The following is a 26,692-nucleotide window of genomic DNA, read 5'->3' on the forward strand; positions in this document are numbered from 1 at the left end:
GGTCCGAGGTCCAGAGTAAGGGTCCGAGGTCCAGAATAAGGGTCCGAGGTCCAGAGTAAGGAGCCGAGGTCCAGAGTAAGGGTCCGAGGTCCAGAGTAAGGGTCCGAGGTCCAGAGTAAGGAGCCGAGGCCCAGAGTAAGGAGCCGAGGTCCATAGTAAGGGTCCGAGGTCCAGAGTAAGGAGCTGAGGTCCAGAGTAAGGGTCCGAGGTCCAGAGTAAGGAGCTGAGGTCCAGAGTAAGGAGCTGAGGTGCAGAGTAAGGAGCTGAGGTCCATAGTAAGGGTCCGAGGTCCAGAGTAAGGAGCTGAGGTGCAGAGTAAGGAGCTGAGGTCCATAGTAAGGGTCCGAGGTCCAGAGTAAGGAGCTGAGGTCCAGAGTAAGGGTCCGAGGTCCAGAGTAAGGAGCTGAGGTCCAGAGTAAGGGTCCGAGGTCCAGAGTAAGGAGCTGAGGTCCAGAGTAAGGAGCTGAGGTCCAGAGTAAGGGTCTGAGGTCCAGAGTAAGGAGCTGAGGTCCAGAGTAAGGGTCTGAGGTCCAGAGTAAGGAGCCGAGGTCCAGAGTAAGGAGCTGAGGTCCAGAGTAAGGAGCTGAGGTCCAGAGTAAGGGTCTGAGGTCCAGAGTAAGGAGCTGAGGTCCAGAGTAAGGAGCCGAGGTCCGGAGTAAGGGTCCGAGGTCCAGAGTAAGGAGCTGAGGTCCAGAGTAAGGGTCTGAGGTCCAGAGTAAGGAGCTGAGGTCCAGAGTAAGGAGCTGAGGTCCGGAGTAAGGGTCTGAGGTCCAGAGTAAGGAGCTGAGGTCCAGAGTAAGGAGCTGAGGTCCGGAGTAAGGGTCCGAGGTCCAGAGTAAGGGTCCGAGGTCCAGAGTAAGGGTCCGAGGTCCAGAATAAGGGTCCGAGGTCCAGAGTAAGGAGCCGAGGTCCAGAGTAAGGGTCCGAGGTCCAGAGTAAGGGTCCGAGGTCCAGAATAAGGGTCCGAGGTCCAGAGTAAGGGTCCGAGGTCCAGAGTAAGGAGCCGAGGTCCAGAGTAAGGGTCCGAGGTCCAGAGTAAGGGTCCGAGGTCCAGAGTAAGGAGCCGAGGTCCAGAGGAGTCTACGTTTCTCCCAGAGGCTCCTCCCACTCCCTCAGGAGATCAGCTCCAGGTGAGGGAGGAGACACACCTAGAGCTGATCTCCTCATCAGGGAGGTGAATGAAGGTGATCAGAGAGAACATGTGGAGTGCAAGACCTCCAGGGTTGGAGAGAGTTGAGACCGGTCGTCTAGCGGCTCGGTTCAAATACTTTATTTTCTAGTTTTGTGAACAAGATCTGGACTGAGATCAGTTTTCTGTTGTTTTGTGTTTCTTTGAGTTTGTTTAATTAAAGATCCTGAAAACCTGCAGAAGTGACTCTGACGCTGTTATCTGTGTCCTCCGAACTGTCCCGTTCCAACAGGATCAGAGTCCTGCTCTCAAAACCAGGTCCATGAAGGGGTTCAGAGTCCTGCTCTCAAAACCAGGTCCATGAACGGGTTCATGTTCAATATGTCACAAACTGATCAATAACTCAAATCAATTCATAAACATAAATGATGTTTATGTTAGGAGGAGGTGCAGATACCTGATAAAGGATCAGAACAGTAGTTGAACCAGAGATGAAGACTGAGTGATGAAGACTCAGAGATGATGTAACTGTTCCTATGAGTAGTTCATAATCTGTGTTGTAGTTCCTGATTGATCCAGGAGGAGGCGCTCTAACACTGATCTCAGGTCAGAAACGCTGAAGAACAGAAACACCAGACTCCAGTGAGACTTCATGTTCTCAATGATTCAGTTTCTTCTATTTTTCTTCCATAACACGTCTAAAACATTTACTTTACTACGTCTGTAGATTTCTCCTAAATTCACCAAAAGTTACCATTACATAATGCCTCATTTGCATATTTAAACATTGCATATTAGTTATGTTTTATCTCCTGAATCTAAAATGAACAAACCAACTAAAACCCGATCACATGATTGAATGAAATGTTATTAATATCAATAATTGATGGTGTGACCGTAACAAACAGAATGAAGAACCAGTAAAGGAGGCGGTCTGCAGTCTCTTAATGGGAAACGTGAACATAACAATAATTATCATCACAGCAACAAACTATCACTTACACAAGTGGGCATTTTAATAAGACCGGGATGAGGAGCGGACTTTGTTTTCTGTTGTTGTGCAAAAAAATCTGGCAGAGCACCCGAAGGCGTCACCGTCTTCTCCTTAACGAAGAAAACACACAGCTCAAAGTCAGCTGGGAGGAAACCAGAACCAAGAAACCTCCTGCATTCTCTCTAGTGTCCACCAGGGGGCGACTCCTCTGGTTGTATAGAAGTCTATGAGAAAATGACTCTACTTCTCTCTTGATTTATTACCTCAGTAAACATTGTAAACATTAGTTTATGGTCTCAATCTCTAGTTTCAAGTCTTCTTCAATACAGCATGATGTTCATTTAGTACATTATGGTCCATTTAGAGTCACACAGACCATAAAGCAGGGGATGCTTTAGGGCGGGGCTACACGCTGATTGACAGGTCTCTACCAGAGACGTATACGGTGTCTCTACGTCACTCCTCCTCAGTCCAGATATGGTCACTTCCTGTTCACTGGTTGCAAAAAAAATGGGAACAGCCATAATCCAAGATGGCGATGGCGAAATCGCTGAACTCTAGGCTTCAAAACGTCCACAAACCAATGAGAGACGTCACCATGACTACGTCCACTTCTTCTATAAAGTCTGAGGATCTGGAGACAGAGACCTCGAGGTGTCCCTCATAGAGACGATGAAGATGAACCATACTCACTGTTTCTGAAGCAGGTTCTGCTGCTGCTGCCGGTACGACTCGATGGTGTGCTGAGGCAGGAACTGCATGAGCTCCAGAGACTCTTTGATCTTCACCAGAATCTCATAGATCTCCCGTCCTTTGATCTGGAGGAGGAGATGGAGACGGGTCAGCGAGTGGCTCGGACGCTCCACGTTTGATGAATGTTTAAAAGACAGAGGCGACACTCACCGGCAGACAGAAGACCTCCTCGTCCGTGGACCGTCTCTTCTTGATGGTGGACATCTGGATGCCGTGAGACACCTGACGGAAAGCTGAGAGGAGGAGAAAGAGAGGAGAGTGAGGACCGCTGGTCATGTGATCAATCTGAGCCAGAGCAGGAAGACCACCACCATCACAACCATCACCACCACAACCAACACCATCACCACCATCACAACCAACACCATCAACACCAACGCCAACACCATCACCACCATCACAACCAACACCATCAACACCAACGCCAACACCATCACCACCATCATCTTCACCACCATCACCACCAACACCATCACCACCATCACAACCAACACCATCACATCACACAGTGACCTCGTACCATCGCTGCTCTTTGTGCCGTCCGTCACGTGCTGCTTTCGGATGCTGTCCTCGTCCGCCTTCCGGTCTCGACCCGGGCAGGCACAGATCCTGGCCTCAAAGCACCGTCGGCCGAGTACCTGTCCACTATAGGGAGAAGACGGGGAAGGGAGGGGGGGGGGGGGCACACAGCAGGTAAGACACAACCCAGTGATGGCAAAACGACTGGAGGACAAGGACGGGACGTCTCTTACTCTCTGGTTTCCAGGGTGACGATGATGAGGATGGGCCGCCGGTTCATCCCCCCCACACAGCTGGAGTTGCACATGAAGTTGTACAAGATTGTGGTGAATTCTGTCCCAACCTGAGAGACGAGGACACGGAGGGTGAGACGCGTCAGCAAAGAAGCAAACACCTGAATTTAAAAGCTTTGACGTCTGCCGCTGGATTTCTACAGAGAAACACTGAGGAAGACGAGAAACGTGCACATTTAAGTCCACGTCAATGGAGTTTTAAAGAGTTTCAATTTCTATTTCACTGTTTTATTAAATCACATTTATTTAAAACATCCAAAGACGAGAAGAAAACCGACTCCTTCTTTGTCTCTGGACACATTTTGTTGATGTTGAAGGAAAACGTTCTCATAAAGTCAAGTTTTTATATTGAGACAGAATACAAACACAAATATTTCCACGTTATTACCGGATACACTGTAAAATCTAATTAGTTAACCTTACTTAAAAAAAGCATGCAAACCGATTGCCTTAAAAAAAACACGTAAAGGTATTTGTTTCATGTAAGTGAAGTTGAATATGTATTGCAAGTTGTACTAACAGATGCTTATTTAGTGGAGTACACTTACCCTTGAGTTTAAGTAACTAAAGAAAAGTTACTACTCAAGAGTACTTAAAACTTTACTCAAGATGTACTTTTGACTTTGTATAGCCTACTCAGAATAACTATTTCAAACCACTTAAGCATTTCAAGTGAAATGTACTTTGTGTGTATTGCAAACAACACATTTATTTTTAAGTTGGGCTAACTAATGTGATCAGTTGTATTTACTTGTCATGTACTTAAAACCATGCAAACCGATTGCCTTAAAGAGAACCAAGTAAAGGTACTTGTGTTACTTAAGTGCTTCAAACATCCTTTACATAGAGTTCATATGAACCTTCCTGAAGCTGTGATTGGCTGAGAGGATGAAGCCGTGTGGCCCCGCCCTCTAAAAGAAGAATTAAAGTGACACTGCCGATAAAACATAACAGAGGTTCTACGATCTTTAACCCGTAATGAGATGCAGTCCGTCCACAGGACTCTCACCTGAGGCGGTTCATAGGGAACCAGGACGCTCTGTCTCCCAGTGATGGAGTCCTCCACGTACTGGGCGTGGTTGTTTCCCTCCACGCGGATCAGGTGACTGGGAGGAGCAATCTGACCTGGAAGCAGCGACCCGGTGTCAATAAAAAAACTACGATTCCCCCCCGAAGAGAGAAAGCTGAATGAGATGAAATGTAAAAGAACTGACCATCGTTGAACTCGCGGCTGAGCTCGTGGTTCGGACAGCGCTTCACCACCTCGGTGACGTGCTCGGCCTTCTTGTAGACCGGCATGGCTCTGATGACGGCGCCCTGCGGCGGGTTGGTCAGCACTTTGATCTGGATCGGACACGTCTTGGCGATCTGACAGTAGAGTTTCTTCAGGTCCGTGGAGTACTGGAAGAGGACAGAAGAGGAGAAAAGAACTGTTTGAATGAAGAGCAGGTACAAATGTTTTCATGAATGTTTGTGAACAGCTGCTGCACTTCTGGTTTCTCCCCCGGAGCTCAGGACTGTGATTAGGACCTCCTTAAAGACGGTTCAGCCTCTGGGACTTCCTTTGAGAGCCATAAAGTGGACCCTCCAGCTGCAATTAAGAGCCCGGGCCTGGCTTTCATCTCCCTGCTGCCTCTCATCACATGAAGTGAAGGATCCATCGAACCGCCATCTACAACTCCCTTCTTTCTGTCATTTAAAGCAGCCAGACACGTTCTGATGGAGGACGAGGAGCACCAATCCGCTTCAGTTTGGTTCTGATCACGTTTCCTCTCGTCAGCTCAACTTCCAACTAACCTCCGGATTCCTGTTCACTACATTTAGTCAATATTCATAAAACGCTGATCAACGATGAAGAAGAATAGAAGTACACCGAACCCACTGAGACGTTACACAGACATGGTTCCTCCTCCTTAACTCGTCTTCTGTCAGACTGAAGGAAATAAAACATTTATTTTATACTTTGTCTGTTTGTAGATTTCTACTAAATTCACCAAAAGTTACCGTTACATAAAGCCTCATTTGCATATTTAAACATCACATTTCAGTAAACTTGTAATACAATAAATACTGATCTTAATGTGAGTGATGAAGTGGTGAAGTTTCATGGTGATATCTATGAGTTCATGTGTTCACCTGTAGAGTCTCTAAATGTCTGTAATGTAACTAAACGTCTCTTTAAAGGACGTTTCCTCTCAATGAGTTTGTTCTCAGACTCTGATGATAAATCTCCACTTCAGCAGCTCTTACATTCACCAAACTTCACTCGTTCATTCCTCTCTGTGTGCTGAAGGTTAATAAGATAATGCCTCACATGCATATTTAAACATAAAACTATCACAAATAACAGCCTCAATATAAGTGATCATTTATTTATTCATTACTTTTGAGTTTGAACTCTGTGGTTTTATCCTCAGTGTTTTATATTCTTTATCTGTTGTGAACTAAACCCGTCCATGTTTATAACATTTGTGCATAAAACATGAAGACGCTGACTAACGAGCTTCTTCTTCTTCTTTCAAATCAAAGCAGCTTCCAGGAAAGAAAAGAAAAGCCTAAGATGGATGGTTGAGCTGCTCCTAACCTGATACCCCATACGCCTCCGTCACTCAGCTAAATGAGGTGGAGACGAAGAGGAGGAGCAGGAGGAGGAGGAGGAGCAGGAGGAGGAGGAGGACAGAATCAGAGATCTAATCAGAGAAGTTTGTTTAGATCATAATCCTACACACACACACACACTCACACACACACACACACACAGACACACACTCGCACACACTCGCACACACTCACACACACACACACACAGACACACTCACACACACACACACACACACACACACACACACACTCACACACACACACACACTCACACACACACACACACAGACACACTCACACACACACACACACACACACACACACACACACTCACACACACACACACACACACACTCACACACACACACACACAGACACACACACACACACACACACACACACACACTCACACACACACACACACACACACACACACACACACACACACACACACACACACACACAGCTCCCTCCCAGCCCTCGGGGTACAAACTTTGAACACACACACACACTCAGCTATGTGCTGCTGGAGGACAGCGGGTTGACTGATGGGATTCAGTGGCTCACACAGGGCGCGGTGCGTTCAGGTGTTAACATGTAATTATGAGCCTTTCATTGGTCACAATGTGAACTGCAAACACTCGGTAGCACAATACAGAGCCGCTCCATCACACTAACGTCTGAAAGAGAGAAAGAAAACGCTCCGTGTGTGTGCTTCTGCAGGAAAAAAAACACACACGCACACACTTGAATCAGCGCTTTGCTCATGAGCAGTGAGGCAGAGACGAATCCTGCTGCAGGACGTTCTCTTATTAATCCCATGCTCGCTGTCTGTGATGCATGTGTGTGTGTGTGTGTGTCTGTGATGCATGTGTGTGTGTGTGTGTGTGTGTGTGCAGTAACGTTCTAATACACGCACACTTCCCGTGCGCTGCAGGTCGGGACAGGCCCTGCGCTGTGGCTGACAGGCGCTGCGGGCGCATGCTCCAGTCAAGTCCTGACAAACACGGAGGCCTTAAACAAGCGCTGTTTGGCGCCTCTGGTCTTGTCCTCTTCATTCCTGGCGTGTCCCGTCACGCCCGGAGCTTCTCCCTCATCTGTCTCACTCAACATGTTGCTCCACTCTGAGGCGGAGGTGAGACACCTGCCTCTGGTGAAATGTGGACTTGTTTTAGAGGAACGCGACCTTTTCCTCCTCAAATGTTGTGTGAGCGGTGACACCTGAACACTGACGGCTCCGTGAGACCAGAACGAGTCAAACACGCAGCTTTAACCCTCCGAACCCCAAACGCAGCTTTTAGGGCGTTTTTTCTCTCCGGTCACATTTCTCTCTGTGACTTTGATTTTCCCTTCAAAATAAAAGTCCTTCATCGCTATAGAACCATCATGACTAGAAGCAGAACTAGAACATGTCTTTAGTGAGAATAACAGTTATGATGACATCAATCATTAAGAAGAAGGAAACAAGTTGAATTTCTTTGATTACAAAAATTAGAAACAATATAATCTAAATATCCAACATGTTTCAAGTGTCTAAGTTTTACCAATGAAAACAAATAGAGTCTCTACGCGTTATAAATATTAATCTATTCACATGTTTCAGCCTCTCCTCCTCTCCTCTCTCCTCTCCTCTCTCCTCTCCCCTCTCCTCCTCTCTCCTCCTCTCCTCTCCTCTCCTCTCTCTCCTCTCCTCTCTCCTCTCTGTGTTCACTTCCTGTAGTTCAGTCAGAGTGTCTCCTCCTTGTAGTCACATGACTGTTGGTCTCAGATGAATCAATCATGACGTCATAGTTTCACACTTTAATGTTTTTACACAATCTGGTTAAAGTGAACTCTTTATTAGAGGAGACATTTATAATGAGAACACGAAGAATACAATGTTTTAGATGAAATATGATTTTAATCTTCGTTTTGGTTTATTTTTCTAACGGAAGTGTTTGTCACACATGATGTGTTCAAGGACCGTCAGAAAGACGAAAATCTGACGGTAATGACGTTTTTGACATCTTGTGACTGAGATGAATGGTGTAGTTTTGGAGATTGGTTTTGGGGTTCAGTGGGTGGAGCCTGTGAGCTACTGACGTGTCTTTGAAGGACTGAGCTGGTTGAAAGTTACCAAACGTTCCCACTAGATGTGCGTTACGTTAACTACAACACGTTCTTCATCTAGGATCACAATACTTTTATTTACTTCACCTTGCATCAACGTACACAAAGTCCATTTTGTTTCCACCGACGATCAAACACAACAAAGTGTTTACGCCGCGCTGGTTTAAGACCTGGACCCTGTAGACCTGGACCCTGTAGACCTGACCCCAGGATATCAGTGCAGCGCCACTTGATGTCCACACAGAGAATCACAGCTACATTTACTGCTTATTCCAACTTGAACTCTCGTCACATCTCGCGATGAACCGACTTCGTTCATGAAAGTTTGAATGGCTCCAATAAACAAAGAAGCTGTTTGTTTCTACAGTTTAGTGTTGAGAGCTGAGGATCGACTCTTTACTGTTTTTCTCTATTTACACAACTGCAGCATGTCGAGGTGAATCACTGCTGCAGCTCTCAGATCAGAGGACGGTGATGAAGAGCTCCCTCATAAAAAAGAAAAAAGAAATTCCCCTCTGCAGCTCTCAGGGCTTCGTCTCCTGTGATGGGCGAGTCGAGACAAGCGTCCTGACACAAACAAGTCTCGGCCCCATCCCGTGAGGCGTGGGACGGGCCCGCAGATGTTCCAGAGACAAGCTGCGTCTTGCTGCCTTTCGCTGGAACACTCTTCTCTTTGAGCATTGCCAGGGCTCTCCTTCCTCCTCCTCCTCCTCCTCCTGCGGCGCAATGTGAGATGCAACCATGAAGAAGCTTAAGTCTCTGAAAAAGACAGAGCCCACTCTCAGAGCACCGGGTTCAGCAGAGAGCCACACGCTATTTACACAAGTATTATCTGCAGGCCCTCCATCCATTACTGTAATCCCTGCAGCTCTGACATTCTTCTTAACACACACACACACACACACACACACACACACACACACACACACACACACACACACAACACAGGAAACACACAACACAACTTCAGACGCACAATAGTTGCATCAGTGGACCAACAATGACTGCAAAGACCACGTTCATGGAGACAGAAGGAGTGCCAGCGAGGAAACCGTGTGGGAGCAGTGTTCTGGGAAGTCTTGACGAGTGTGTGTGTGTGTGTGTGTGTGTGTCACACACGTCCCAGACAGGAAGAGGTTAAGGTGTGGGTTGAGGATTAGGTGTGTCTTCATGAGCAACAGTCATCAGAAAGAACAACAGTCCACTAAGTCCTGAGGAGGATCCTGCAGGTCTTCAAAAGATCTGTGCACAGAGAAACATCAGACCACCAGTCCACCAGACCACCAGCTCGTCAGTCCACCAGACCACCAGACCACCGGTCCACCAGACCATTAGTCCATCAGACCACCAGTCCACCAGACCACCAGTCCACCAGACCATTAGTCCATTAGTCCATCAGACCACCAGACGACCGGTCCACCAGACCATTAGTCCATCAGACCAAAAGACCATTAGTCCACCAGAACACCAGTCCATCAGACCACCAGACCACCAGTCCACTAGACAACCAGACCACCAGTCCACCAGACCACCGGTCCACCAGACCATTAGTCCATCAGACCACCAGTCCACCAGACCACCAGTCCACCAGACCATTAGTCCATTAGTCCATCAGACCACCAGACCACCGGTCCACCAGACCATTAGTCCATCAGACCAACAGACCATTAGTCCATCAGTCCACCAGAACACCAGTCCATCAGACCACCAGACCACCAGTCCACCAGACAACCAGACTACCGGTCCACCAGACCATTAGTTCATCAGACCACCAGACCATTAGTCCACCAGTCCATCAGTCCACCAGACCACCAGTCCATCAGACCACCAGTCCATCAGGTCACCAGACCATTAGTCCCCCAGTTCGTCAGTCCAGCAGCTCACATCCTGGAGCGTTGTCAGAGATCTCCTCAGACCAGATGAGGGAGCGTTTTTCAATCTCCTCCATTAACACCAAATACTAGAACACTTTAATTTAATATATAATATATCCAGATAAGAATAAATAAGAATAAGAGATGTGACAGGAGAGAACAAGAAGACAAGAAGATTCTACAACAAATCTGCCTCAACATCCGGAGAAAGATTTTCTATATAACTATATATATATATACATACATATTTGACTATTTTCTACTTCTAATCATGCAGGATTATTTCCTCCATTTAAACACATGCAGGTTCATTTGTCACAGATTTTTATGTTCTGATGTTTGCTGTGTGTTTTTTTAGCTCTCATTGTTGTTTTTCATCTTTTAATATTTATTCAGTGTTTCCACAGGAACATAAAACCAAACTTTAATGTGAAGTCATGATTACTTCATGAAACTTCCCCAGTTGATTACTGACATTAAGACAATGATTTTTAAGTATTTCTAGTTTTCTGAATGTTATGTTTAAATATGCAAATGAGGCATTATGTGATAATTAATAACCATCCACTGGTCTCCATGTGGAGTCAGACCCATCTAACCAGTCTTGCATCATGTGTTGTGATGAGCGGTGTTTGTCGGGGCGTGCCGCTCACCAAACCTCCTCACAGTTACACTTCACACAAACACTTTTGTTTTTGGACGGTGAAAATGAGAGGGATGAGTGAGGCAGTGTGGGAAATGAGTAAATGTCACGATCCCACAGTCGGCGTGTCCCAGAGGAATCCGCTGAGATAGTCCACCACGCCTTGACTTCACTTTACTTTACTTCACTTTACTTTACTTCACTTTACTTTACGTTACTTCACTTTACTTTACTTTACTTCACTTTACTTTACGTTACTTCACTTTACTTTACGTTACTTCATTTTACTTTACTTTACTTTACTTTACTTTACTTAACTTTACTTTTCTTTACTTTACTTCACTTTACTTCATTTTACTTCACTTTACTTTACGTTACTTCACTTTACTTTACGTTACTTCATTTTACTTTACTTTACTTTACTTCACTTTACTTAACTTTACTTTTCTTTACTTTACTTCACTTTACTTCATTTTACTTCACTTTACTTTACGTTACTTCACTTTACTTTACTTCATTTTACTTCACTTTACTTTACGTTACTTTACTTTACTTTACTTCACTTCACTTTACTTCATTTTACTTCACTTTACGTTACTTCACTTTACTTTACTTCACTTTACTTCACTTTACTTTACTTCATTTTACTTCACATTACTTTACGTTACTTTACGTTACTTTACTTTACGTTACTTTACTTTACGTTACTTCACTTTACTTTACTTCATTTTACTTCACTTTACTTTACGTTACTTTACTTTACTTTACTTCACTTCACTTTACTTCATTTTACTTCACTTTACTTTACGTTACTTCACTTTACTTTACTTCACTTTACTTCACTTTACTTTACTTCATTTTACTTCACATTACTTTACGTTACTTTACGTTACTTTACTTTACGTTACTTTACTTTACGTTACTTCACTTCACTTTACTTTACGTTACTTCACTTTACTTCACTTTACTTTACTTCACTTTACTTTACTTCATTTTACTTTACGTTACTTCACTTTACTTTACGTTACTTCACTTCACTTTACTTTACGTTACTTCACTTTACTTCACTTTACTTTACTTCACTTTACTTTACTTCATTTTACTTTACGTTACTTCACTTTACTTCACGTTACTTTACGTTACTTTACTTTACGTTACTTCACTTCACTTTACTTCACTTTACTTCACTTTACTTCACTTTACTTTACTTCACTTCACTTTACTTCATTTTACTTCACTTTACTTTATGTTACTTCACTTTACTTTACTTCACTTCACTTCACTTTACTTCACTTCACTTTACTTTATTTACCTTCATTTTACTTCATGTTACTTTACTTTACTTTACTTCAATTTACATCACTTTACTTCACTTTACTTTACATTACTTTACTTCACTTCACTTCACTTTACTTTACATTACTTTACTTCACTTCACTTCACTTTACTTTACTTCATTTTACTTCACTTTACTTCATTTTACTCCACTTTACTTCACTATACTTCATTTCACTTTACTTTACTTCACTTTACTTCACTTCACTTTACTTCACTTTACTTAATTGTACTTAATTGTACTTTACTTTACTTCACGTCACTTTACTTCACTTTACTTCACTTTACTTAATTGTGCTTCACTTCACTTTACCTAATTTTACTTCACTTTACTTCACTTTACTTAATTGTGCTTCACTTCACTTTACCTAATTTTACTTCACTTTACTTTACTTCACTTCACTTCACTTTACTTCACTTCACTTTACTTTATTTACCTTCATTTTACTTCATGTTACTTTACTTTACTTTACTTCAATTTACATTACTTTACTTCACTTCACTTTACTTTACATTACTTTACTTCACTTCACTTCACTTTACTTTACTTCATTTTACTTCACTTTACTTCATTTTACTCCACTTTACTTCACTATACTTCATTTCACTTTACTTTACTTCACTTTACTTCACTTCACTTTACTTCACTTTACTTAATTGTACTTTACTTTACTTCACGTCACTTTACTTCACTTTACTTCACTTTACCTAATTTTACTTCACTTTACTTCACTTTACTTTACTTCATTTCACTTTACGTTACTTCACTTTACTTCCCTTCACTTCACTTTACTTTATGTTACTTCGTCTCACTTTACTATATATTACTTCTTTACTTCACTTTACTCTACCTTACTTTATTTTACTTTACTTCACTTCACTTTACTTTACTTCACTTCACTTTATTTTACTTTATTTTACTTTACTTTACTTCACTTTACTTTACTTTACTTTATTTTACTTTACTTTTCTTTACTTTACTTTACCTCACTTGGGGAGGATGAGGAGGAGGAGGAGGAAGAGGAGGAAGAGGAGGAGCCGGTTAACGGAGCGTTACAAGCTGACGTCAGCCGCTTCACCGCTTCTCCTCCGTCATCAACAGATCTCAGACGAGATCACCAGGAGAGATTTTAACATCCGTCAACACTCTGAAGTCCTCCGTCACATGACCAACATCTTAAAGTCACTAAACAAACATGATGATGAAGAAGAAGAGTCATTTACACAAAGACACCAACGGAAATGTCCAACTGGAGAGACGAGAAGATTTTTGGGACCGACAGCGAATCATCAGACGAGTTAAAGGAAGAACAAGAGACTTTAGGACCAGATTATGAAATGATCTTCATCATGTCCTGATCCTCACCCTCCTCTCACCTGAGTATTTCCAGGTGTGTTACATCTGGACAAAGTCCAGAGTCTACCTGAGAAGACGTCTCTCAGGGGACAGAAGTGAGATCATGTGTCCTGATCTGAAGCGTCACGTCTCAGGTGACGTTCCTCGCTGCCTTTACTTTATTTTACTATTATTTGCTTTACGTTACTTTAGCTCACTTTACTTCACTTTATTTTAATTCACTTTAGTTTACATTGCTTCACCTGACTTTACTTTACTTTTCTTTTCTTTATTTTACTTTACTTTACTTTATTTTACTTTACTTTACTTTTCTTTACTTTATTTTACTTTTCTTTACTTTACTTTAGTCTGTAAAGGAACTCCACCACGGTCACGTGACTTCACGTCAATCTATAAAGGAACTCCACCACGGTCACGTGACTTCACGTCAATCTATAAAGGAACTCCACCACGGTCACGTGACTTCACGTTAGTCTATAAAGAAACTCCACCACGGTCACGTGACTTCATGTTAGTCTATAAAGGAACTCCACCACGGTCACGTGACTTCACGTTAGTCCGTAAAGGAACTCCACCACGGTCACGTGACTTCACGTTAGTCCGTAAAGGAACTCCACCACGGTCACGTGACTTCACGTCAGTCTATAAAGGAACTCCACCACAGTCACGTGACTTCACGTTAGTCCGTAAAGGAACTCCACCATGGTCACGTGACTTCACGTTAGTCTATAAAGGAACTCCACCAAGGTCACGTGACTTCACGTCAGTCTATAAAGGAACTCCACCACGGTCACGTGACTTCACGTCAGTCTGTAAAGGAACTCCACCACGGTCACGTGACTTCACGTTAGTCTATAAAGGAACTCCACCACGGTCATGTGACTTCACGTCAGTCTGTAAAGGAACTCCACCAAGGTCACGTGACTTCACGTCAGTCTATAAAGGAACTCCACCACGGTCACGTGACTTCACGTCAGTCTGTAAAGGAACTCCACCACGGTCACGTGACTTCACGTTAGTCTATAAAGGAACTCCACCACGGTCATGTGACTTCACGTCAGTCTGTAAAGGAACTCCACCACGGTCACGTGACTTCACGTTAGTCTATAAAGGAACTCCACCACGGTCACGTGACTTCACGTTAGTCTATAAAGGAACTCCACCACGGTCATGTGACTTCACGTCAGTCTGTAAAGGAACTCCACCAAGGTCACGTGACTTCACGTCAGTCTGTAAAGGAACTCCACCACGGTCACGTGACTTCACGTTAGTCTATAAAGGAACTCCACCACGGTCACGTGACTTCACGTCAGTCTGTAAAGGAACTCCACCACGGTCATGTGACTTCACGTCAGTCTGTAAAGGAACTCCACCACGGTCACGTGACTTCACGTCTCCGCTAAATCTGCTAAATACGACCTCTGACACGGTGAAGTGCAAAGAAATTCTCGTCCCAAACGTAATACCAAGTCGGGCGTCGTAAACAAACTTGACGTCACAGAAACATGGCGGCTCTCACGGTGAATTACCGTATTTTTCTTTATGGAGCGTTTGTGCTAAAAACAATGTTGTAACTTTTGTTTGTGCTTCTTCGTGCTGCTAGTTCACTAGTTCCTGCAGTTTTAAAAAAAATGTCTTGAATTTGATTTTCTGAAATATTTCCCCAACGAAAAAAATCTGTAGATGTAAAGTTACAGTCATGGTTACTCAATGAACTGTTTCTCTTGGTTAATGGTTGTAGATCGTCTGTAGAAGCTCAGAGATCTGTCATAGAAACATCAGATAGCTTCAGGCGGCCACATTGTCCTGCTTGTAAGTGAACGCAGCATCAACTAAACACCTGATTTCCAACATCTGAACCAGAAACACACTGACTTCAAACAGGAAGTGCAATAGGGTCACGCCTGGTTTCAAGGACTCAAAGGTTTTCTTACCGTCCAGGTGGCGGACTTCGCTGTGCTGGACTGCTGGAAGGACACGTCGAAGGCGTGCGTCCCGGCGTAGTCGGTGTTGGACGGGATGGCCGGCGATGGGGAGAGGGCGTCGAAGGTGGAGCTGGGCTGGGCGTAGGGCGACGGGGCGGTCACGTTCTGGGCGTGGTCGTTGTTGTACGGGCTGGTGGACGTGGAGCCGCCGTTCTGGATGCTCTGGTCCATGCTATTCAGGAGCCCCAGGTTGGTGTACTGAGACTGGAGAAGACGAGAAGGAGGGACGGAGAATTATTTAAAGTGAAAAACTTTGATCTTTAGGGCTAAAAACACTGTGATACACGGCACTGGATAATTGTTGTGCAGTTCTCTTTGTATACATATTTGTCCCTAACAAATAAACATGGAATAAAAAAACCTAATGCAACAAAGTTTCATGTAAAAATCAAGACTGACCTGTAAATAAACAGATGCATGTTGAAGGTTTTTTATTTCGGGGCCAAAAGAACGTGAAACTATGAACAAAAACAAAGTGCTTCCTGGTGTTGCCTTCAATGTCCAACAAGTGTCTTGAATAGTTGAGTTTGAGTTTTTTCACCACGATACAGCTTGTAAATCACCACATAATACTTTAAAGATTTTATGTAAAATGAAGACAGAGCTTTGAATTAAAATATGCATGTTGAAGGTTTTTAGTTTGGGGCCCTGAACGCACCGAAAGTGTACCAAAAGAACTCATGAAACTATGAACAAAAACAAAGCTCCAAGTCTTTCCTGGTGTTGCGTTCAAGGTCCAACAAGGCTTTTGATTACAGTTTTAGTTTTTTCACCACGATACAGCTGGTAAATCACCACATAATACTATATACTATACTATATATATATATATATATATATATACATATATGCATTTGAAGGATGCAAGTGTCTCAGAGGAGGAAACACGGTTCAAACTGGTAGTTATTTATTTACTTATTTATTCTGTCAGCGTGAATGAAAAGAAGGAAAGTAGAACCAGAGGTGACAGCGTTTTCTGTTTGACGGTATTTTCCCGTATATGTGAGGAGTCAGCCCCCCCTCCACTACCTGATGTAGGTGACAGGCACCAATTATCAATGTAAAATTATCACGATAAAGACAGACAGCAGCATTAAAGCCTCTGGAGGTCTGAATGAAAGAGGAGAGCACCTGAACTCATCACGTCTTCATGTTTAATTGAGTGGAAGTGGGATTTATCAGCTTTCTCTTCGTCTCCTTTCATCAGATCTGATTCCACTTTAGCTGCTTTAAAGAGTTCCTCCTTGAGAGGCGACGGTGTGTTCAGGGACACGCCGTAAATCAGACTGTTTAAATGCAATCATTTTAAAGTCACTAAAATGAATGAAGAGAGTCTGAAGATAAAACATTATTTAAGAGATCTCTGATGAGTGAATGAATTATTATTCATAAATATCCACAGGTCTCCTGATCAAAACCACACAGTCCTGATAGAACTCCATCCCTGAATCTGGACCATGTTGCTGATGGGGGTCACATAGACCCTGTTGCTGATGGGGATCACGTAACCATGTTGTTGGGGGGTCACACAGCCTCTCTGGTGAATCCTGAGAGGCCTGGAGGGTCCCTGGAGCTCCGTGTTTGGCCTCCACAGAGGAGCACCATGGGGACTGATGAGTGACAACAGGGTCGGGGGTGTAGATGGGTCTGGGTGGGTCTAGGTGGGGGTCTATCTACACCTTTATCCCTGCTGGGGAGGGCAGCGGAGGTGATTGTATCTACATCAACACACCATTAAAGCAATTAGGATCCAGGACTAAACAGCAGCGGCTCCCAGGAGACTGGAGTAGGGGGGAAACCCGACACCACTTAAAGACCCCCCCCCCCCCAACAACTTAAAAGACAGGGACCTGACACACCTGCTATCTGCAACCTGCAATCTATCAGCGCTCGGCTTCAGACGTCACTCGGTAAAAAACAAGAGACAGAGGAAGAAAAAGTAAAGACGGAACGGCACGAAAATCACATGAAAATACCGTAAAACCTCACGGAGACAAATTAAAAAGTTAAATTCAAATGATGCAAAATAAAATGTCCGAAAATCACAGAAAAAAGTTGGTGCTGAAAAAAAAGAAGCTGAGTTCTGATCTTTTTATCGTGGAAATAAATCCTCTGATTGTTTTTATAATATCATCAGATTGTACTTTGTGCAGATTAATGCATCATTATTATTATCTTTACTATTTATAGGAGAAGAACAGAGAAACAAATAAAAATCCTTCTCTGACTTCTTCATCAATGAATCACTAAATCACATCGTTATTAATCTTAATCATTTAAATGAACAACAATAGATGCTTTCCATTCTTTACATTTTGACTTAATGTCTTTTCCGCGAAAGGAACAAAAACTTGGAACTGCAGAAAAAATCAAAACCGTCCGAAGTCAAAGAACAAATAAATCCGATTTTCTCCTTCAACAAATAAATCAGATCCACCGACTCTGGATCCAGGTTATCCAGGTTCTCCAGGTTCTCCAGGATCCCGTAAACACAAATCATTCAACTTAATTTAAACACTTTCTTCTCCTCAATCAGCACCAAAGACCTGCTTTACCCCGAATCGTTTCCAGAATTAAAACAGAAGCAGAATAAAAATCCGAGGCCTCTATTCGAGGCAAGACGCGGGTCCCGTGTTGGGGAGGGGGGGGGGGGGGGGGGGCCCTCTGGGTCCTGGTCTTACCTCGCTGTAGGACGTGGTGCTAGGCCCGGTCTCCAGGTACAACATGTTGGCGCTGAGGTTGAGCAGAGCTGCTGCTGTTTGCTCCACTGGCTCCAGGATTCCACAGATCTCTTCCTCTCACTGTGAAGGATCGACGTGGTCTACGGTCTACGACGTGGTCTACGGTCAACGTCTACGACGTGGTCTATGGACGCAGGAGAGGACTAGCAGGAGCTTCTATAGGAATCTATGGGGAGGACATATATACCTGGAGGAGAGGGGGAGGGGTCTAAGGAGCTATACCTGAGTTCACACCCTTCTGCAGAAGACAGAGAAGACAGCAGGCCTCCTCCTCCTCCTCCTCCTCCTCCTCCTTTCACTTGGCTTGTATTTATTTTGTTTTCTTTCTTTTTACTGCACAAAGTACGACGATTCAGATGCAGCGACTAAAAAACTGCAACTTATCTTTATGTTGCAGCGCTGACCTCTCATCATGTGACCTTTTGTTTAAGTTAATGTATCCAGATGAAGTATGAACATCTATCAGATGTATTAACCCCAGAGAGAGAGACACAGCCATGAGGACACTGTAGGCTAAGCTGCTAGCTGCTGCAGCTAGTTAGCATAAGAATGCTAATGTACCCCCCCCCCCCCCCCTTGTATCTATCAGAGATGAATGATGTCGTTCTGTTGTGGAAACGATGTTTAGAGAGTGTGACGGTGATCAGCTGATCTTCATCAACATGTTGTTACATCCATGTGATTCAGAGAACAGCTGACATGTTGTTGCGTCTCCATGGACACGTCTTCATGTGTGTTAAAGTGAAAGTAGATGTTAGATGTTCTTCATGGAGGAACCTGAACGCACCACGAGCTCCAAACACACAATGATGTGACCACACCCTGTGAGGCCCTTCGGGGCCCTGATGATCAACACTTTAAACTTTAAAGAGGCTCCTGAGGAGCAGTGATTAGTTCATTATGTTAAAACTACATGAGAGAGGAGTTAGAGCACCTGTCTGTCTCTCTGTCTCTCTGTCTGTCTGTCTCTCTGTCTGTCTGTCTGTCTGTCTGTCTGTCTCTCTGTCTGTCTGTCTGTCTGTCTGTCTCTGTCTGTCTGTCTCTCTGTCTGTCTGTCTGTCTGTCTGTCTCTCTGTCTGTCTGTCTGTCTGTCTCTGTCTCTCTGTCTGTCTCTCTGTCTGTCTCTTTCTCTCTGTCTCTCTGTCTGTCTGTCTGTCTGTCTAGACAGACAGACAGACAGACAAGACATGTAGACAGACAGTGAGACAGACAGACAGCATCACTTGGGTGGTAATCCTTAAACTCCTGAACTGCTGCTCTTATAATGTTCTTAAGCTGCTTTAAGTTAAACTCGTTAACTCTTTAACCTTCTGGATATTAAATTTCAACAGAAACATCTTAAAGGGAAACGATGTGAACCTTCAGCACACAGAGAGGAATGAACGAGTGAAGTTTGGTGAATGTAAGAGCTGCTGAAGTGGAGATTTATCATCAGAGTCTGAGAACAAACTCATTGAGAGGAAACGTCCTTTAAAGAGACGTTTAGTTACATTACAGACATTTAGAGACTCTACAGGTGAACACATGAACTCATAGATATCACCATGAAACTTCACCACTTCATCACTCACATTAAGAGGAGTATTTATTGTATTACAAGTTTACTGAAATGTTATGTTTAAACATGTAAATGAGGCATTAAAGGTAACTTTTGATGAATTTAGGAGAAATCTACAAACAGACAAAGTAGTAAAATAAATGTTTTATTTCCTTCAGTCTGACAGAAAACTAGAATAGAACAACATCTCGATCCTGGATTCATATTTAACCTTTAAATTGATGTTTTTAGTACTTTTTCAAACACAATCCATGTAAACACAGTTTTCACTGTTTAATGCTTAAATGAAGACGTGTTGAAGTCTAAAACAAGAATAAAATAAAGAATATAAAAACACAGACATTAAGAACATCTATTGGCTTTTTAACTTTCTCTTTACATACCGGAATAAAAAGAAGATTTTCTTTCTGGAGGTTTTTCTCTTCTTCTGTTTGAAGGCAGGTTGATTACTGAAGATCTCTCTTTCAGACAAATGCCCGAAGATATTTAGAGCAGTAAAAAGTAAAGTCAACTGTTTATTCAAAACATCAAAAAGAGGAGTAAACTCTTTATTTAGATCATTATGAAGAGGAATGAACAATTTATTTACAGTCTTAAAAGAGAAATAAATGAGTTATTTAGAGCCTTAAAAAGAGAAATAAACAAGTTATTTAGAGCCTTAAAAAGAGGAATAAATGAGTTATTTAGAGCCTTAAAAAGAGGAATAAATTAGTTATTTAGAGCCTTAAAAAGAGGAATAAATGAGTTATTTAGAGCCTAGAGCCTTAAAAAGAGGAATAAATGAGTTATTTAGAGCCTTAAAAAGAGAAATAAAAGAGTTATTTGGAGCCTTAAAAAGAGAAATAAAAGACTTATTTAGAGCCTTAAAAAGAGGAATAAATGAGTTATTTAGAGCCTTAAAAAGAGAAATAAAAGAGTTATTTGGAGCCTTAAAAAGAGAAAAAAAATAGTTATTTAGAGCCTTAAAAAGAGGAATAAATTAGTTATTTAGAGCCTTAAAAAGAGAAATAAAAGAGTTATTTGGAGCCTTACAAAGAGAAATAAATGAGTTATTTAGAGCCTTAAAGAGAGAAATAAACAAGTTATGTAGAGCCTTAAAAAGAGGAATAAATGAGTTATTTAGAGCCTTAAAAAGAGGAATAAATGAGTTATTTAGAGCCTTAAAAAGAGGAATAAATGGGTTATTTAGAGCCTTAAAAAGAGGAATAAATGGGTTATTTAGAGCCTTAAAAAGAGAAATAAAAGAGTTATTTGGAGCCTTAAAAAGAGAAATAAAAGAGTTATTTAGAGCCTTAAAAAGAGGAATAAATTAGTTATTTAGAGCCTTAAAAATAGGAATAAAAAAATTGATAAAAATCACTGGTGAGCCCCAAAATAACTTATTAATTATAATGTTTAATGACTTTAGATCAAATACAGAAAGTTACTCAACAACAATACAAGTCAATATTAAAGTCCTGCAATAAGAGAAATAAATGATTAATTTAGATCAGTAATAAGAGGAATAAATGATTAATTTAGATCATTAATAAGAGGAATAAATGATTAATTTAGATCATTAATAAGAGGAATAAATTATTAATTTAGATCATTAATAAGATGAATAAATGATTAGTTTAGATAATTAATAAGAGGAATAAATGATTCGTTTAGATCAGTAATAAGAGGAATAAATGACTAGTTTAGATCATTAATAAGAGAAATAAATGATTAATTTAGATCAGCAATAAGAGGAATAAATGATTAGATTAGATCAGTAATAAGAGGAATAAACGATTAATTTAGATCAGTAATAAGATAAATAAATGATTAATTTAGATCATTAATAAGAGAAATAAATGATTAATTTAGATCATTAATAAGAGGAATAAATGATTAATTTAGATCAGTAATAAGAGGAATAAATGATTAGTTTCGATAAGTAATAAGAGGAATAAATGATTAGTTTAGATCATTAATAAGAGGAATAAATGATTAATTTAGATCATTAATAGGAGAAATAAATGATTAATTTAGATCATTAATAAGAGGAATAATTGAATAGTTTAGATCATTAATAGGATGAATAAATGATTAATTTAGATCATTAATAAGAGGAATAAATGATTAATTTAGATCATTAATAAGATAAATAAATGATTAATTTAGATCAGTAATAAGAGGAATAAATGATTAGTTTAGATCATTAATAAGAGGAATAATTGAATAGTTTAGATCATTAATAGGATGAATAAATGATTAATTTAGATCATTAATAAGAGGAATAAATGATTAATTTAGATCATTAATAAGATAAATAAATGATTAATTTAGATCAGTAATAAGAGGAATAAATGATTAGTTTAGATCATTAATAAGAGGAATAAATGATTAATTTAGATCAGTAATAAGAGGAATAAATGATTAGTTTAGATCATTAATAAGAGGAATAAATGATTAATTTAGATCATTAATAAGAGGAATAAATGATTAGTTTAGATCATTAATAAGAGGAATAAATGATTAATTTAGATCATTAATAAGAGGAATAAATGATTCATTTAGATCAGTAATAAGAGAAATAAATGATTAATTTAGATCAGTAATAAGAGGAATAAATGATTAATTTAGATCATTAATAAGAGGAATAAATGATTAATTTAGATCAGTAATAAGAGGAATAAATGATTAATTTAGATCATTAATAAGAGGAATAAATGATTAGTTTAGATCATTAATAAGAGGAATAAATGATTAATTTAGATCATTAATAAGAGGAATAAATGATTAATTTAGATCATTAATAAGAGGAATAAATGATTAGTTTAGATCATTAATAAGAGGAATACATGATTAATTTAGATCAGTAATAAGAGGAATAAATGATTAGTTTAGATCATTAATAAGAGGAATAAATGATTAATTTAGATCATTAATAAGAGAAATAAATGATTAATTTAGATCAGCAATAAGAGGAATAAATGATTAGATTAGATCAGTAATAAGAGGAATAAACGATTAATTTAGATCAGTAATAAGATAAATAAATGATTAATTTAGATCATTAATAAGAGAAATAAATGATAAATTTAGATCATTAATAAGAGAAATAAATGATTAATTTAGATCAGCAATAAGAGGAATAAATGATTAGTTTAGATCATTAATAAGAGGAATAAATGATTAATTTAGATCAGTAATAAGAGGAACAAATGATTAGTTTAGATCAGCAATAAGAGGAATAAATGATTAATTTAGATCATTAATAGGAGAAATAAATGATTAATTTAGATCAGTAATAAGAGGAATAAATGATTAGTTTAGATCATTAATAAGAGGAATAAATGATTAATTTAGATCAGTAATAAGAGGAACAAATGATTAGTTTAGATCAGCAATAAGAGGAATAAATGATTAATTTAGATCATTAATAGGAGAAATAAATGATTAATTTAGATCATTAATAAGAGGAATAAATGATTAATTTAGATCATTAATAAGATAAATAAATGATTAATTTAGATCAGTAATAAGAGGAATAAATGATTAGTTTAGATCATTAATAAGAGGAATAAATGATTAATTTAGATCAGTAATAAGAGGAATAAATGATTAGTTTAGATCATTAATAAGAGGAATAAATGATTAATTTAGATCAGTAATAAGAGGAATAAATGATTAGTTTAGATCATTAATAAGAGGAATAAATGATTAATTTAGATCATTAATAAGAGGAATAAATGATTAATTTAGATCATTAATAAGAGGAATAAATTATTAATTTAGATCATTAATAAGATGAATAAATGATTAGTTTAGATAATTAATAAGAGGAATAAATGATTCGTTTAGATCAGTAATAAGAGGAATAAATGACTAGTTTAGATCATTAATAAGAGAAATAAATGATTAATTTAGATCAGCAATAAGAGGAATAAATGATTAGATTAGATCAGTAATAAGAGGAATAAACGATTAATTTAGATCAGTAATAAGATAAATAAATGATTAATTTAGATCATTAATAAGATAAATAAATGATTAATTTAGATCATTAATAAGAGGAATAAATGATTAATTTAGATCAGTAATAAGAGGAATAAATGATTAGTTTCGATCAGTAATAAGAGGAATAAATGATTAGTTTAGATCATTAATAAGAGGAATAAATGATTAATTTAGATCAGTAATAAGAGGAACAAATGATTAGTTTAGATCAGCAATAAGAGGAATAAATGATTAATTTAGATCATTAATAGGAGAAATATATGATTAATTTAGATCATTAACAAGAGGAATAATTGAAAAGTTTAGATCATTAATAGGATGAATAAATGATTAATTTAGATCATTAATAAGAGGAATAAATGATTAATTTAGATCATTAATAAGATAAATAAATGATTAATTTAGATCAGTAATAAGAGGAATAAATGATTAGTTTAGATCATTAATAAGAGGAATAAATGATTAATTTAGATCAGTAATAAGAGGAATAAATGATTAGTTTAGATCATTAATAAGAGGAATAAATGATTAATTTAGATCATTAATAAGAGGAATAAATGATTAGTTTAGATCATTAATAAGAGGAATAAATGATTAATTTAGATCATTAATAAGAGGAATAAATGATTCATTTAGATCAGTAATAAGAGAAATAAATGATTAATTTAGATCAGTAATAAGAGGAATAAATGATTAATTTAGATCATTAATAAGAGGAATAAATGATTAGTTTAGATCATTAATAAGAGGAATAAATGATTAATTTAGATCATTAATAAGAGGAATAAATGATTAATTTAGATCATTAATAAGAGGAATAAATGATTAGTTTAGATCATTAATAAGAGGAATAAATGATTAATTTAGATCATTAATAAGAGAAATAAATGATTAATTTAGATCAGCAATAAGAGGAATAAATGATTAGATTAGATCAGTAATAAGAGGAATAAACGATTAATTTAGATCAGTAATAAGATAAATAAATGATTAATTTAGATCATTAATAAGAGAAATAAATGATAAATTTAGATCATTAATAAGAGAAATAAATGATACATTTAGATCAGCAATAAGAGGAATAAATGATTAGTTTCGATCAGTAATAAGAGGAATAAATGATTAGTTTAGATCATTAATAAGAGGAATAAATGATTAATTTAGATCAGTAATAAGAGGAACAAATGATTAGTTTAGATCAGCAATAAGAGGAATAAATGATTAATTTAGATCATTAATAGGAGAAATAAATGATTAATTTAGATCATTAATAAGAGGAATAAATGATTAATTTAGATCATTAATAAGATAAATAAATGATTAATTTAGATCAGTAATAAGAGGAATAAATGATTAGTTTAGATCATTAATAAGAGGAATAAATGATTAATTTAGATCAGTAATAAGAGGAATAAATGATTAGTTTAGATCATTAATAAGAGGAATAAATGATTAATTTAGATCATTAATAAGAGGAATAAATGATTAGTTTAGATCATTAATAAGAGGAATAAATGATTAATTTAGATCAGTAATAAGAGGAATAAATGATTAATTTAGATCATTAATAAGAGGAATAAATGATTAATTTAGATCAGTAATAAGAGAAATAAATGATTAATTTAGATCAGTAATAAGAGGAATAAATGATTAATTTAGATCATTAATAAGAGGAATAAATGATTAATTTAGATCAGTAATAAGTGGAATAAATGATTAATTTAGATCATTAATAAGAGGAATAAATGATTAGTTTAGATCATTAATAAGAGGAATAAATGATTAATTTAGATCATTAATAAGAGGAATAAATGATTAATTTAGATCAGTAATAAGAGAAATAAATGATTAATTTAGATCAGTAATAAGAGGAATAAATGATTAATTTAGATCATTAATAAGAGGAATAAATGATTCATTTAGATCAGTAATAAGAGAAATAAATGATTAATTTAGATCAGTAATAAGAGGAATAAATGATTCATTTAGATCAGTAATAAGAGAAATAAATGATTAGTTTAGATCATTAATAAGAGGAATAAATGATTAATTTAGATCATTAATAAGAGGAATAAATGATTCATTTAGATCAGTAATAAGAGAAATAAATGATTAATTTAGATCAGTAATAAGAGGAATAAATGATTAATTTAGATCATTAATAAGAGGAATAAATGATTAGTTTAGATCATTAATAAGAGGAATAAATGATTAATTTAGATCATTAATAAGAGGAATAAATGATTAATTTAGATCATTAATAAGAGGAATAAATGATTAGTTTAGATCATTAATAAGAGGAATAAATGATTAATTTAGATCATTAATAAGAGAAATAAATGATTAATTTAGATCAGCAATAAGAGGAATAAATGATTAGATTAGATCAGTAATAAGAGGAATAAACGATTAATTTAGATCAGTAATAAGATAAATAAATGATTAATTTAGATCATTAATAAGAGAAATAAATGATAAATTTAGATCATTAATAAGAGAAATAAATGATTAATTTAGATCAGCAATAAGAGGAATAAATGATTAGTTTCGATCAGTAATAAGAGGAATAAATGATTAGTTTAGATCATTAATAAGAGGAATAAATGATTAATTTAGATCAGTAATAAGAGGAACAAATGATTAGTTTAGATCAGCAATAAGAGGAATAAATGATTAATTTAGATCATTAATAGGAGAAATAAATGATTAATTTAGATCATTAATAAGAGGAATAAATGATTAATTTAGATCATTAATAAGATAAATAAATGATTACTTTAGATCAGTAATAAGAGGAATAAATGATTAGTTTAG

The 26,692-nt window shown here is 38.1% G+C and overlaps 1 protein-coding gene across 8 annotated transcripts in view; it reads right to left on the reverse strand.

Annotated features, from left to right (window-relative positions):
• Positions 1 to 26,692, reverse strand: part of tp63 (tumor protein p63) — a 44,896-nt gene that overhangs the window by 2,759 nt on the left and 15,445 nt on the right. For 3 of the 8 annotated variants that reach the window (XM_076082867.1, XM_076082866.1, XM_076082869.1), the window contains exons 3-9: positions 15,542 to 15,796; positions 4,903 to 5,089; positions 4,698 to 4,813; positions 3,629 to 3,738; positions 3,382 to 3,521; positions 3,027 to 3,109; positions 2,817 to 2,941 (exon numbers count right to left, since the gene is read on the reverse strand). In XM_076082867.1, coding sequence (XP_075938982.1) covers positions 2,817 to 2,941; positions 3,027 to 3,109; positions 3,382 to 3,521; positions 3,629 to 3,738; positions 4,698 to 4,813; positions 4,903 to 5,089; positions 15,542 to 15,796 — 1,016 coding nt within the window. Of the gene's footprint in view, positions 1 to 2,816; positions 2,942 to 3,026; positions 3,110 to 3,381; positions 3,522 to 3,628; positions 3,739 to 4,697; positions 4,814 to 4,902; positions 5,090 to 15,541; positions 15,797 to 18,273; positions 18,319 to 26,692 lie in introns of those variants that run through there. The other 5 variants (XM_076082865.1, XM_076082863.1, XM_076082862.1 and 2 more) reach the window with 3 other exon arrangements.

This window comes from Anarhichas minor, unplaced genomic scaffold, assembly GCF_050575085.1.
Source record: "Anarhichas minor isolate MPS153535 unplaced genomic scaffold, ASM5057508v1 ptg000108l, whole genome shotgun sequence".
Lineage (NCBI taxonomy): Eukaryota > Metazoa > Chordata > Actinopteri > Perciformes > Anarhichadidae > Anarhichas > Anarhichas minor.